This window comes from Choloepus didactylus, chromosome 9 (genome assembly GCF_015220235.1).
Source record: "Choloepus didactylus isolate mChoDid1 chromosome 9, mChoDid1.pri, whole genome shotgun sequence".
Classification (NCBI taxonomy): Eukaryota; Metazoa; Chordata; class Mammalia; order Pilosa; family Megalonychidae; genus Choloepus; species Choloepus didactylus.
Genome location: NC_051315.1, coordinates 20509963 through 20523530, shown reverse-complemented (window position 1 = coordinate 20523530; position 13568 = coordinate 20509963). Strand labels below are relative to the sequence as shown.

General features: G+C 44.7%; 1 protein-coding gene across 10 annotated transcripts in view; it reads left to right on the top strand.

Moving 5' to 3' along the window:
* The window catches only part of NCKAP5 (NCK associated protein 5), a 1340286-nt gene that overhangs the window by 1271816 nt on the left and 54902 nt on the right, over nt 1–13568 (top strand). For all 10 annotated transcript variants that reach the window (XR_005218940.1, XR_005218939.1, XM_037850400.1 and 7 more), the window contains 2 exons: nt 4693–5001; nt 7404–7540. Coding sequence is in view for 8 of the 10 variants with exons in the window: in XM_037850400.1 (XP_037706328.1) it covers nt 4693–5001; nt 7404–7540 (446 nt within the window). In the remaining 2 variants the exon portion in view is untranslated. The remainder of the gene's footprint in view (nt 1–4692; nt 5002–7403; nt 7541–13568) is intronic.

Here is a 13568-nt window from a genome sequence, read left to right as displayed (position 1 = left end):
CAGCTGCTATGAGACTAAAAATGTATCCGTCTCCTTGCATGCCAGAGATTTGCAAGATAATCTATTTGAGGAGTCAGTCAAAAGTGGTCCATCCTATAAGTAAGAGGTTCCCAACTGTTCTGCTGCAGATACATCCTGAATGGGTTCCAAGTGCCCTGCATCCTCAGATTGTCAGGGTTCCCTGAGGAGGCTGGTGTTTTCCCAGTGAGGAATATATATTCCACGTGTATTAAGACTTTAAAAGGTGCAGGAAGCTCTGCTGTAGGTCATCGCATGACATGCCTGGGGCTTGTTGGTTGTGATAAGTAAGAAAACTTATCCTGAGACAGAGAGAGGGACAGAGACAGAGAAGAGGCAAATAGGACAAGGGGGAGTAGGTGAGAGGGACAGCCAAGGCCAAGGATGTAATTGGTGACTTTGAAAGAATGAAGCCAGTTAGTCCATACAAAGACCCAACCCTTGAACTCATTTGCAAGGCCCTACCCACAAATGTGAACTTAAATTTTGTCCAGATCAAGACTGAGTCAATTTATTCAAGACGCGAGGCAGGCTTGCCTCTTTGAACTTTGTTCCTACCATGGCCATTTAATTATTTTGTAAATCCTTATAATTCCCCAAGAAAAATACTGGCTTCAGAAGCACAGTATCTAACACTTTTTCAGGTTAAAATATTTTTATGAACTCCAAGAAACTAGCAGTGCTTTAATGAAACTGCACAAAGACAGCGACAGCATTTTCATTATAAACTCCCATTTCTAAAGCTTTATACATTCTGAAAAATTTGCTTGAGGGTGAAACTTGGCATATGGCACCCAAGCCCCTGACTGTCCACACCTCATTTCATAGGTACTTACAAATGAGTCATTCACCTTCACTACATTTGGCATCTGAAATTGTTTCTGAAATAAAAAATGGCCTTAATAACTGGTGGTTTCTGAGCTTAATGTCAGTGCACACAATTCCCAGAAAACCAGAGAACTCCCAGATACCAAAAATTGTGCTTTATGGAGTCTGCCCTGGCAACATTGTATGTTGCAGGGACAGGAAAATAATTTAAGGGGACAAATGCCAGAAAATATTGCTTTCCTCAGAAGAGCACTAGGTATACTCCAGCCTGCCTTCACCCATGTTTCCTACCCCAAATCCCTGTTTCCTGCGCCTGCCCCTGGCTTTGCGTTATGAGCCAAACTGACATACATGGGCTGCGGTTTCTGGGGTCTGTCCCCACACAATCATGGGACAGGCAGCCAAGAAACCCACTTTGCTTTTGGAGTGTTCATTAAGGGGACTGGATGCAGTGCTTTTTAAAGCTGGAGCCAGAGAATATGTGGAGGGGAAACAATTCTTAGACAAGGCCAGAAAGACAGTGCCCTTGGAGGCAGTGCCCGTCACCAAGCCCAGAGAGGCAAGTTAAACTCTAGAACACCCACGGCACGGACGTCTCAGGACCCAGTCTGAGGGCGTGGAGGCCAGAGCTTCTAGGAACTGCAGAGATCAGGGACTATGTGAGGAAACCCACAGTTGACTCCAACCACAGAATGGGGAGCAGTGGGGGCCAGGAGGAACCCCAGGGCCTGGTGCTGGTCCCAGAGGAGAGACTGGGAGCTGCGGTCCATGCTGTCAGCCTGCGGCTCACATGGCTGCCTCGTAGCCAACCCATACCTAAGCAGACCCCAGTTCTGGAATTTAGCTGTTCTTTGTGGGGATCAGGTAGCTTGGTGGTTAAGAGCTTGGTCTTTGACATGGAACAAGCCTGGATTCAAATCCAGGCTCCTTATTTATAGCAAATGATCATGGGCAAGTTACTTACCCTCTTTGAACTGTGATCCTTCAACTGTAAAATGGTGATGATAGTTCTCACCTTACAGGTTTGTTGTAACGATTAAAAGAGATGGTACAAAGGAAGCAGTGGATGCTGGTAGCTATAGTAAGCAATTAAAAGTTTGATGAGCCATTGTGCCTGTTTGAGTGTATTGTGTCCCCCAAATGCCATTATCTTTGTGGTTTTGTGTGGGGCAGGGGTTTTGGTGATGGTTGGATTTGCTTGGAATGTGCCCCACCCAGCTGTGGGCAATGATTCTGATGAGATGTTCTCATGGAGGCGTGGCCCCACCCATTCGGGGTGGGCCTTGATCGGTGGAGCTACATAAATGAGCTGACTCGGGGGGGAGGAAGAGAGTGCAGCTGGGAGTGATGTTTTGAAGAGAAGCAAGCTTGCTAGAAAGGAACGTCCTGGGAGAAAGCCGTTTTGAGGCCGGAGCTTTGGAGCAGATGCCAGCTGCCTTCCTAGCTAACAGAGGTTTTCCGGAGGCCATTGGCCATCCTCTGGTGAGGGTACCTGATTGCTGATGTGTTACCTTGGACGCTTTGTGGCCTTAAGACTGTAATTGTGTAGTGAAATAAACCCCCGTTTTATAAAAGCCTATCCATCTCTCTGGTGTTTTGCATTCTGCAGCATTAGCAAACTAGGACAGCCATGTTCACGAAAGGAGAAGAGCACCTCTTGTAGCATCGTGCCGAGCATTCTTTGGTACAGGGTGGGCAGACCTCAGGAAGCTGGGAGCCAGTGTACGGCTGGCAGCCTGGTCACATAGGGCCTGACATGATTTCACATCCCATGAATCTTTGATTCCCTTCCCAACAAACTGGGTCAGTGCTGATGAAGGTCCTCTTACTCTTATGTGAGAATGAAATAGTTCAGACAATTCAGAATGGCCCAAAAGTACAGCATATGGACATGCTAAATCTGAGAATGGGTGTCTAGGCTAAAATGAAGGAAGGACATTGAATTCTGAGTAGCAGGGTGTTTCTTTTCACACTCTCCTGGCAACACCTCCCCGTGCAAACAGCTGATCATTTCTCAAAAAGACCGTTCTGTGACAATCAGTTGAGTAGAAAATGAATAAGAGGGGATACTGGATAATTGGTAAAACTGGTGGAGAGTAAAGCTGCCTGGGAGGAGGCCCTGAAATGAATGGGGCTAATCTTGTGCTCAGTCCTGGGAGAGGAAAGCACTTCCCAGACCGCTGCTGTATAGTTCAGGGCTGACAGTCCATGGCCAGTCTCTGAGATCTGAGCTGGTTCTGTGGACACCACACTGGAGAAGGGGTGTCTGCACCTTCCAACTAAACAGCCCTTGGGAGACTGAAGCTTCTCCTTTCTTTGGGACTTCATCTTCCTAGTGCTTACGAACCTAAATCTGCTAGAACCTAGAAAAGCCAACTCTGTACCCATCTCCACCCCTTGTTTTTATCATTTTATAAGGAAATTCCCAGAATTCTCCTCTCAGCAAGCGGTTTTGAGGAGGAAGATAAGAATGGGCAGATGCCAAAGTTTGAATACTGATTGCTGAGGATCAAATGAAATTGTCTATGAAAGGTACTTAATGATAAGCCATTTACCTATTAGGTATCTACTAATATCCAATAAATACACTAAGCATTTTATATATGTCACTCTTCATTCTTTTATTCATGATGTGATGCTCCGTTCTAGGGATTCAGTGGTGAATGTATTTTCATCCTCACCGTGACCCCACATGGAACCTGAGACCCCGATGAGTTAAGGATCTCACACTTCAACACAGTTAGTTATTGGCAGAGACCGTGCTATGAGCCACTGTTCCATAAAGCACCAAAGAAATGTCAGCTGTTGAGCCTTTTGACACAGAGATGATTACATCAGATTCTATTAAGTTCCCCTTGATGCCTAATATGGTGCTGAGCTGTGCCTTTACCCAGTCCTAGACTTTGTGCTGTAGATATAAACTTAACTAAGGATGTTTCATCCTCAAATCATCACATGGAAGGGAGGCTTCTGGAGCGCAGCTTGGATAAACCACATCACCATTTTAGAAGTTAACTATGTAATATTTTCTTTCAGATACTGTATTTTTGTCCGTACATAAGAGTTGCAGAATATGTCACATACAGGGTGAAATCAATATAATTTGTTCTTGGAGCTAGTAGGAACCCTGTGAGTGACAAGAAATCCAAAAGGTACTGATGAGTTTTGTCGTTGCAAAAGTCAATGTAAAACTCAGAAAGTACCTCTGTGGTCTTCTCAATAAGACTTCAAGTGGCAATGGGGTCAAATGAAGCCCACATGATTAGTGAGGTTACAGCAGGCAAGTTACCCTTTGAGATGACCGTTGTAGTGTATAAATTATGTGTCCTGACAGGCAGGTTGAGAGTCCAGAGATTGAGTTCACTGCTGAATGGATGATAATCCATGCAAGAGATACACAATTACCTTTGTTAGGACATCGCTTCAATTTGTTATGTGCGTTCATTGCTCATCTTATTTCAGTTAATAATTTTCACCTAATTGATTGAAGTCATATGACTCCCAAATTGAAATAAGCATAATCAAAAGTAGTTTTTGGTCTCAAAAGAATGTTCCTTTTCCATTATAACTCTAGAGAATCATCCAGGGTACATGCCCTGCCCTTAGCAGACTGGCCTTCTTACCACACACATGGCATGAGGGGAATACTTTCATGTGCAAATTAAATGTCTGTTTCAGGCACCTCTGTGGAAATTTACTGGACCACTAACATTATTTCCAAATGTTTATCATTTTTCTTTCCCTTAAATTCTTCCATTTGGATATCACTTTTCCCCAGATCGTACCGATATCCACGATCCCTTCATGTCAGCATTCTCTGATCCTTGCTGCGTTACTCTGTCTCAGAATCCAGCTGCCAGATGAGAACGCTGGACAGTGGGATCGGGACCTTCCCTCTCCCAGACCCGGGGACTCGCTCCATGGGACGGTACCTGTGCACACCGGACTCCTCAGAGGACGCGGCGCCCGTCCTGCCTCTCCAGCCAGCCCTTCCAGCAGCTTCCGCCATCAGAGCCCAAACCCTTGAACGAGAAGTGCCTTCCTCTGCAGACAGCCCTGCAGAAAACACCATGGTTCATTCCACCTCCGACCCCATCATGACTGCCAGAGTGGGGCGGCCTCTTCAAAGCCGCCTCCCCAAACCAGCCTCCTCAGGTAAAATGCCAGTCGCCTTTCAAATGAGATTGTTTCCCCGTCCACAAAAATGCACTTGCTGGCAAAAGTGGAAAACCAGCAGTAAGAAAGATTTCCTCCAGGAGAGGAGTAAGTCAGTGATCTCTGCCAGATGGAAATACTGATGCATTACGTCAAAGCATGTGCCACTAAATAAAGGAAACATATGCGTAAGCACCGGAATATGGATATTTAAATCAATTAAGGAAAAAAAAAAACACATACACATTCATATATTCATGGGATTTTATCTTTTTAAAACTTAACTCTGGATATAGACCAATTTAGGCCCCAGACATAAATTTAGCTGAGTTATTGTTGGCACTCTAACCTGAAACCTAATGTCTTCTGACATATTCATATCCTGTTCAAATATATTTATATGTTGAACTATAAGAGACTTAGTTTGATGAATCAGCTGTAGATTGTGCATTAACTGCCATAGAGCTAAGTGGGCCTTCCTGTTGAGAAGTACCGTCTGTCCACTGAAATAAGCTTTCATGATTGAAGATGGGTCCAAGTGAAGAATCAAAGTTTTTTCACTGTTCACTGAAGATTAAAAATATTTATTGCAGCCCAGGATGACACTAAGTAAGTTTTAACTTGTGTTGGCTTGGGTTGCACTTGTGACATGCATATGCATGTAACATAGAACTCTAAACTGAAAACTCACTTACGACTTGTTGATTAGAAAGGAGCCTCAAGTAGGGATTATGTTATAGACATCTGAGAAATGAGTAAAGAAGACTTTTAATTAAACATCTTTGAATACATGTGATTGGGCTATTCCCTTGGCTGAGTTCTTCCTTCCTGCACTAATAACCACCACGAACATTTCATCGCAAACTTCTGCTCATTCCAAACCAAGGCTACATTTTAAAAGGCTGCGATGCATATTATTTTTGAAATAAATGCATTGTTAATTAATGCACAGCCTCTGGAGATTCAGGAGCAAAATCTTAGTTATAGATTATGTGCTCTATGCCTGAACAGTCACGTGTGTGACCTCAATTCAGCAGCGAGCTGCCGAGTAGACTCCATGATTAAACACTGTCATTATAACAAATTGAAGAGAAACCACAAGCCTTGAATTGCTTCATAAGAAGGGGATAGGAAGGAGATTGTTCTGCTCTAGCTGCTAATATTCACTATGCCAGTTTTCTAAGGTTTGTGCCTTGATTAAATTGTCAGGAAGAGTTATAAAATAACAGTATATGGAAACTTGCTTTCCACCAAATAATACTGTCACTGTGGTCCAGAGGCACTGCCAGCTTTCCAAGGTTCTCTTTCCTCTGTGGCCATTTGTTACTTGTTTTAAAAATGAACAGATGGAGAATAGGCTGGGGCAAAAATGAATGTGGGGTAGTGTCCACTTGAGAGCAGGCACTTCCTGTTGAATGTATGCGTTTGCATTGTTTTTTCTCTCATCCTCATATCAAAACTGGAAGTCACTGTAGAAATCTCTCAGTGCTGATGAAAAGCCAGTTACTTAGCTTCTGCGCACAAGCAAAATGCTGTTGAGAGGCTTTTACAGCACGCCCTGTTGATAATTCTTGAGGCTGGAGGATAGTAACAGCCTAAGGAAGGAATACACTCAGCAGGCTACTTTAGTATTATGGGTAGTGGAGAATCTCTGTTGAATCACTCTCTGCTTATTGAGGAGGCCTTACATCCTTGCTGCTCTAAGTGTGGTCCGTGGCCCGGCAGCTTGAGCGTCACCCGGGAGCTTGTCAGATAGACAGAATCTCTAACCCCACCCCACCCCTACTGATTCAGTTTCTGCAATTTAACAAGAGCTCAACTGGTGCATGAGCACGTTAAATCCTCAGAAGTACTGCCCTACAAGACTTTTAAGGACCTGGAGCGAAATTTCCCAAACCACAGGATTCAAAATGATTTTAAGAGGTATTCTGTAAAAATAAGGGTTCCCTGCTCAAGTATGTTTGGGAGACTCTGCATATTCATATTATCCTTTTGGAGGCTGTGGCAATGCCTGTTCACACATTGAAGGCTCTGAGAGGTCCTCCAGAGGAGAAACCCATTTGTTATTTGATGAATAGCATTTTTGAGAAATAGCCTCAGTGTTTCCCAAATCGTTTGTCCACTGAACCCTTTATAACATGAAAAGTCTATCGGTATTCTATGGAAAAGTCGTTCTAGGGTGGTTTGCCTTAGAGTGACCAAGATGGACATCCTCTATAGATAGACGTAATTATGTCGATGTTTTGGTTAGCCCAGACTTGCCAGAGACAGAATGCTAGAAACCCAGCTTGTTCTGTGTTAGGACCTTTTTATTATTTCTGATTGTGTCTCCTACCTCTCTTCCTAAACTTGTAAGGGGTTGATGAAAACTGGTCTGATTTCATATACTTTTCCTTATTCAGGAAAAATCAGTTCTCAAAAGCAGAATGAAGCAGAGCCAAGGCCTCGGGCTTGCCCACTGTTTGAATTTGCTGAAACCCTGAGGGTGAGAGAGCCTCTTCCAGCCTGGGCTCGTGAAGACGCTGCCAGTGATACCCAGGTAAGGGGGCGGCCCAGAGAAGAGGCTGTCTACCTACTGGTCCTGCTTGTGATAAGTAAACTCCTTTCATGCGTTTGTGAGAGATTTCATTTTAAATCAAATTTGCTGTTTCTTGACTGCATAAAAACAAAAGTCAAACCTCCCCCTTTTTCCGGAATTATTAAGTAACACCATGGGTTTGGGGGATATCTTTACTCTGAGGGATTCCAAGTGCTTCTGTTGAACTGCCTCCAGATTCTTGAGGTTTAGACGCTGTCCTCTGCTTAGACATTGTGGAACAAACTCTCGCTCTCCCAAGATATAAGAGTATCCTTTAGAATGATTTTTTTTCATTTTTATTCTCTGTTTCATCATTTATCATAACCTTTAGCTTATCCCTGTGAGGCTGATAAAGCAGGTATAGTTATACCCCCATTGGGGGGATGAATAAACTGAGGCCTGGAGAGGTCAGGTGACTTGCCAGGGTCAGAGAGTGAGTTTCTTGAATCCCCAACATGTTTACTGTGTGTTTTTCAACCACTCTGAGATGGCACATATGTGGATGGGGCCTAGAGAAGAATGTGTGGCCCAGGGACTCTTGACTCTTGCCTCACTGTTATTTGGGACTCCCCCTTGTGCCTCCCCTGTTCACCCTTCCAGCTAATCACTTGGGCCATGCTCAACCTGTTCACTGTCTCTCACCTCATCTGGGGCTGGCCCAGGGCCGGGTCTTTGGTGATTCAGGCAGGGAGCAGGGTGGGCAGAAGAGCTCCCAGCCCCCCCTCGTCCCTCCCACTTCAACTGCCTTTGCCTGTCCCAGTCTTGGCATCAGGAGCCCCCATTCCTGTTTTCACTAGAGCTTCTCCCCAACTATGAAAAGGAGATACCCAGACTCGCCTGCATCCGAGGCCCCCCATACCCGGTGTGTGAGCCTTCTTTCAGCCTTCAGCACCTCCATATGGAAATGAGACCATGGACAAGGAGGAGCAGAGAGGCTCTGTGCTCACAGCCTCACTTCACAGAGGAGGATGCCAGCTCCCGCCCAGCCGGAGGTCGGACGGTGCTCAGGCTCCCAAGGAGAGTTACCAGGGCTTGAACCAGGGCTGAACCCTGTGCATTCCACGACCAGCACTGAGAGTTGCCACCTCAACAGAATGTGGGTCTGAGAGGCACAGGAGGAAATTGTTGTATTCTATGATGCCTGACATTAGAGTCAAAAATGCTAGGGCTCCTCCAAAGGAGTGGCTCCCACAGTTGAGCTGGCATCAGAATCACCTGGAGGTGGATGAACCTTGAAATCATCATGTTTGGTGAAACAAGCCAGACCCAAAAGGACAAATATTTAATGATCTCACTGATTTGAAACAATTAGGATAAGGAAACTCATAGAGTCAGAATCTAGAATATAGTTACCAGGAAATGGGGTGGGGATAGGGAATGGGAAGTTAAGGCTTAAAATATGCAGTTTTCCTATTTTGGCAATAAATAGTGGTGATGGTAGCACATTATTGTGAGTGTAATTAACAGCACTGAAATATTATTTATCTGAGTGATTAAAAGGAAGACATATCAGATTGTATATATGGTAATTAATGGAACAAAATTGTTTTAAAAAAAATCCATGGAATTACACTACACAGTGAACCCTAAGTTAAACCAGGGACTTTAACTAATAGTACAATTATAAAAATGTGCTATCATCAATTGTAACAGATGTTGCATACCAATGCAAGCTATTAATAGGGTGATATATGGGAATCCTATATTTTATGCAGGATTGTTCTGAAACCACAACTTCTCTAATAAATAATAAAAGCATCACCTGGAGGAGGGTTAAAACATATCTTATTGCCCCCTAACCCAGTGTCTGATTCAGCATATTTTGGGTGAGGCCCATACATTTCTAACAAGTTCCCAGGTGATGCTGATGCCACTGGTCCATGGGCCACACTAAGAACCACTGCTGTCACTGCTCTGAAGGACTCTATGTTTGCTTTGGGGACTGAAGAATTTAGAAAACCCTAACAGACACCCAGATTTGGTGTGGGGAAACTGTCCAGAAACAACAGGTGGTGACAGCAGCAAAGGGAAACAGAGTAATTCCAAGAAAGTTAAAAAGAAGAAAGAAGAAGGAAAGGTCACTCACTGCTGGCCAGGATGCACCTGCCCCTCTGCGTGCGTAGAAGAGCCCTCTTCACATAATATACATGTGCTCTGACACACACAGGCCTCTGGAGCCCCCTTTCTCATCATCTGCACCAGTTTTGCCCACTGGAAGTCCTGCCCTAACTTGTAAAAGTTGCTTGGAACTTAGAACCCTGATTCATTGATTGCAAGTTGGGGAAAGTTTGAAGCAAGTTAGTTTTATATTTCCAGGATCGGCACAGTGCCTGGTTCACTTAATGCTCATTGAAATTGGAGGGATGAAAGAATGCTGCCCATTATGCCCAGAAAGTATAACCAGAGTCTTGTTGGAGCACTAGACACAGGGTCTCCTGGACCCACAGTCAGTAGATCTCATCCTTCACTGATGCATTCCTCTCTGGACTTCCTGAACTCCGTATCCCCAGAACCAAGCATTCTGCTTGGCACAGAATAGGTACTTGGAAAACATTCATTGAATGGCTGAATGAAGGAGTAAATGAATGAAGGAATAAAGTGAATGAGTGACTGTTGAATTTATAACCGCAGCTGAGGGAGTACACCCTGAAACATGCTTCTGTAATTCCCAACCAAATGACATGCTCCCTAACAAACGTTAGAAACCCACCCCAGGCATAGGTACCTGAACTGTCCAGGATGGCTGGGGAACGATAGGCTCTTACAGGGCAGTCTGGAAACATAAAAGAGATACCCAAACACCCCCAATTCCATGCATGAGAGCTGTAGTCCTAAATCCTGTCATAAACATCTGTGCACATACATCTGTATGCTGTCAGCTGCCTCAGCAATTCCCAAGCACGCCATTATTGCCACACCAGTGACATCCTCAGGGGCCAGGCTGTGTGCACATGTAGCAAGAGGGGAGGCTGAGTCCCCGACCCATGAGACACCAGCAAATGAGAGATTATAGGGGTCAGCAACTGCCTACTTTCTTAAAGGTTACTGTCCTTTTTGGAGGCTGGGCGAAAGTTATAAATTAGACAAACATTTCTTCTTTTGTTCCTAAGTTTGTTAGGATACTTGAAAGCCACTGATGAGATCAGTCAAATAAACAATCCGTTAGACTCAGAACAGCAGCTTGTAATAGGCACTTGAGAAAAATAAGACTTGTAGAGAAGTGGGCAAGATGCAGAGTGGTTAACTGTGGGGCTTTCTTGTGCCTGGGACAGTGGCAGAGCACAGTTGACGGCTGCATTCCCGCAGGCCTGTTTCCACAGCTCTGGTAACTGAGTACTAGACTGCACCAGGTCTAGTTCCATGTGAGACGCATAATCAGCGAGTTGTTAACCAGAGTGGTTGTTCCTGGGCAGTGGGGATGGGATTCGGTGCTCACAGCAGTGGCCAAATACAAAATGCCTCCCATCCTCACGGGGCCCTTCTGCCCCATTGTGATTTACATAAATAATCCTAACAGTCTCCTATTGCTCATTTAGGACAAGGTGTCCTGAATGTGTGTGTACTCTGCCAGTGGTGACAGAGCAAGTGCCAGAGACCCAGACTATGAAAATAATGGGTTTAGAGAGGGGCAAGTTAGTGAGAGCAATGGAGAGCCCCGCCCCAGGAAACACATGGGGTGCACTGGGCCTTCAGGGCACCTCTCTTTCTGGAAGCTGCTGATTTTGCCTCTCATCTTGCTCTTCCCTGTGCCCCCCTCTCCTTGATTTTACATGTTAGCTCCATGTCTCTCCAGAGATGGGATTTTTTGGTACATACAAAAGATTGTCTATGCACATCAATCTGTTTTCTGGTGTAATCTTAATGACATCACAGTGCAGTCCATAGGCTTTAATTTCTAAAACTGGCATTCCCAAAGAAGTGCCTTGTTGACTTTTCTCAGACATAAAGGAATGGCACTAAAGATAACTTTGTTCTTAATTATATACTTTGGCAAGATCATTCATCCATTGAGCCATGGACTGAGCTTTCCAGGATTGTTTCTAACATGATGCTGTGCAGCTCTGGACCTGTTAGCCTGGCCATTATGTACAGGTCTGGTTATGAGCTTGAAGTGCTCTCACTGTGTCTTTTTTCGAATCAGAATTAGGCAGTAGAAAAACCATCATCCTGAAGCATTTAAAAAGATTTATATTCAGATGGCATTTTCTTATAGATCTGAGAGGACAGAGGTACTCCTAACCCAAAATGTGACCTAGGGTTGGTTCTTCTAATCGTTCTGGATTGCCAGCAGTGTTTTAAAGATGTGGTGGAGAATATTTTCATATGAAGCAACCATTTCTCAAATACTGATCTTGAAATTCTATGGTGAAACCATGATTATCCATTTAAAACAAGACCGATACATTGCTTTAGAAGAAAATGTACTCTAGTAACCTTGTGTGTTTTCAGTTTTCAAAGATTCTGGCATTTGTAACACCTGTTGGGTGGGGGTGTGGGGGTGGGGTTAAGACTGAACAGTAAGAAGAAACAATTAACTTGAAGCCACCATTTATGTTTTACAAGTTATCAGAGGAGCAGCCCCAAAAGTTGAATCGTACAAAGGCTTACCAAGAGGAAAAGCATTGAGTGCCCCGGACATTTTAGTTAGACTGGGTTTTCCCACTGGTTCCCTTTGATTCTTGGGTATCCCTCGGTTGTGATGGGTGAAGTGGAAGAGGGACACTTGTCACGGGGCTGCTCAGTGAAGCCGCCTGGGCCTGGGCCTGGCTCCTCGTGAGAACTTGAACCTTGAACTCATCGTGGGTCCACAGGGGAATAACCTCACCTCGCTGGCCCTCAGCTGTGCAGCCAGGAACAATTTCCAGGCCCCCTTCCAGCTCTAAAACTCTATTCACTCATTTATTGAACAAATACTTGTTTTGAAAGCCTCTTCTGGGCAAACTGTTTCAACTGTTTGGGCTATATCAGTGAATAAATGAGCAAAGATCCCTGCCAGATGGGCAACAATAGATATAAATAACAAGTAAATTTATATAGTTTGCTCAAAGGAGATAAGTGCCACGGAAAAACACAAAGCAGAGCAGGAGTGCTGGCAGAGGCAGTAAAATTCAAATCTGGTAGTCAGAATAAACCTTGTTGAGAAAGTGGCTTGTGAACAGAGATTTGAAGGAGGCAAGGGAGCGAGCCAGGAGGAGATCTGGGGAAGGGCATCCCAGGCAGAGGGAACAGCCAGTGCAAAGGCCTTGAGTCAGGAGCCTGCCTGGTTTAGTGACGGAGCAGCACGGAGGCCAGTGTGGCTGCCCAGAGAGAACAAGTAGAAGACGGAGGAGGTGAGGTCAGAGGAGCACAGAATTTGTAGGGCCTGGTGCACCATCGTGAGGACGCGGCTTTTCCTCTGAGAGACATGGAGAGCCCTTGGACCCCTTTGAGCCCAGGAGTCACATGATGTGACGGGTTTGGAAAGGATCACTCTGGCTGCCGTGTTGTGTAGACGAAAGAAGCAGCACCAGCTAAGAGGCCGTTGCAGTGATCCAGGCAGGAGATGGTAGTGGCTTGCCCTGGAGTGACAGCAGTGAAGCAGTGAGCAGTGCCGTCTAACAGAACTCTCTGCCACGATGGAAAGGTTCTCTACCCATGTTGTCCACTACCCCACCACCAGCACAGCTAGCTGTTAAGGAGTTAGAGTGTAGCTAATGTGATTAAGCAAATAAAATTTTTAAATTAATTAATTTTTACTGTTGTTTTCCAAAGATTTCTCACTTGGGCCATTCCTTTTTTGGTTCCTCTTTTAAAATTTCATTTAATTTTAAATAATTTTAGCCTAACTATGAATAACCACATGTAACTGGTGGCTCCCTCATTGGACAACACAGGGAGTGAGAATGGTCTCATTCAGGTTCTAGTTGAAGATACAGCAGGATTCACTGACAGATGGGAGATGGGATGGAAGGAAAGGCAGGGACAAGGATGCGTCCAAAGTGTTAGGAAA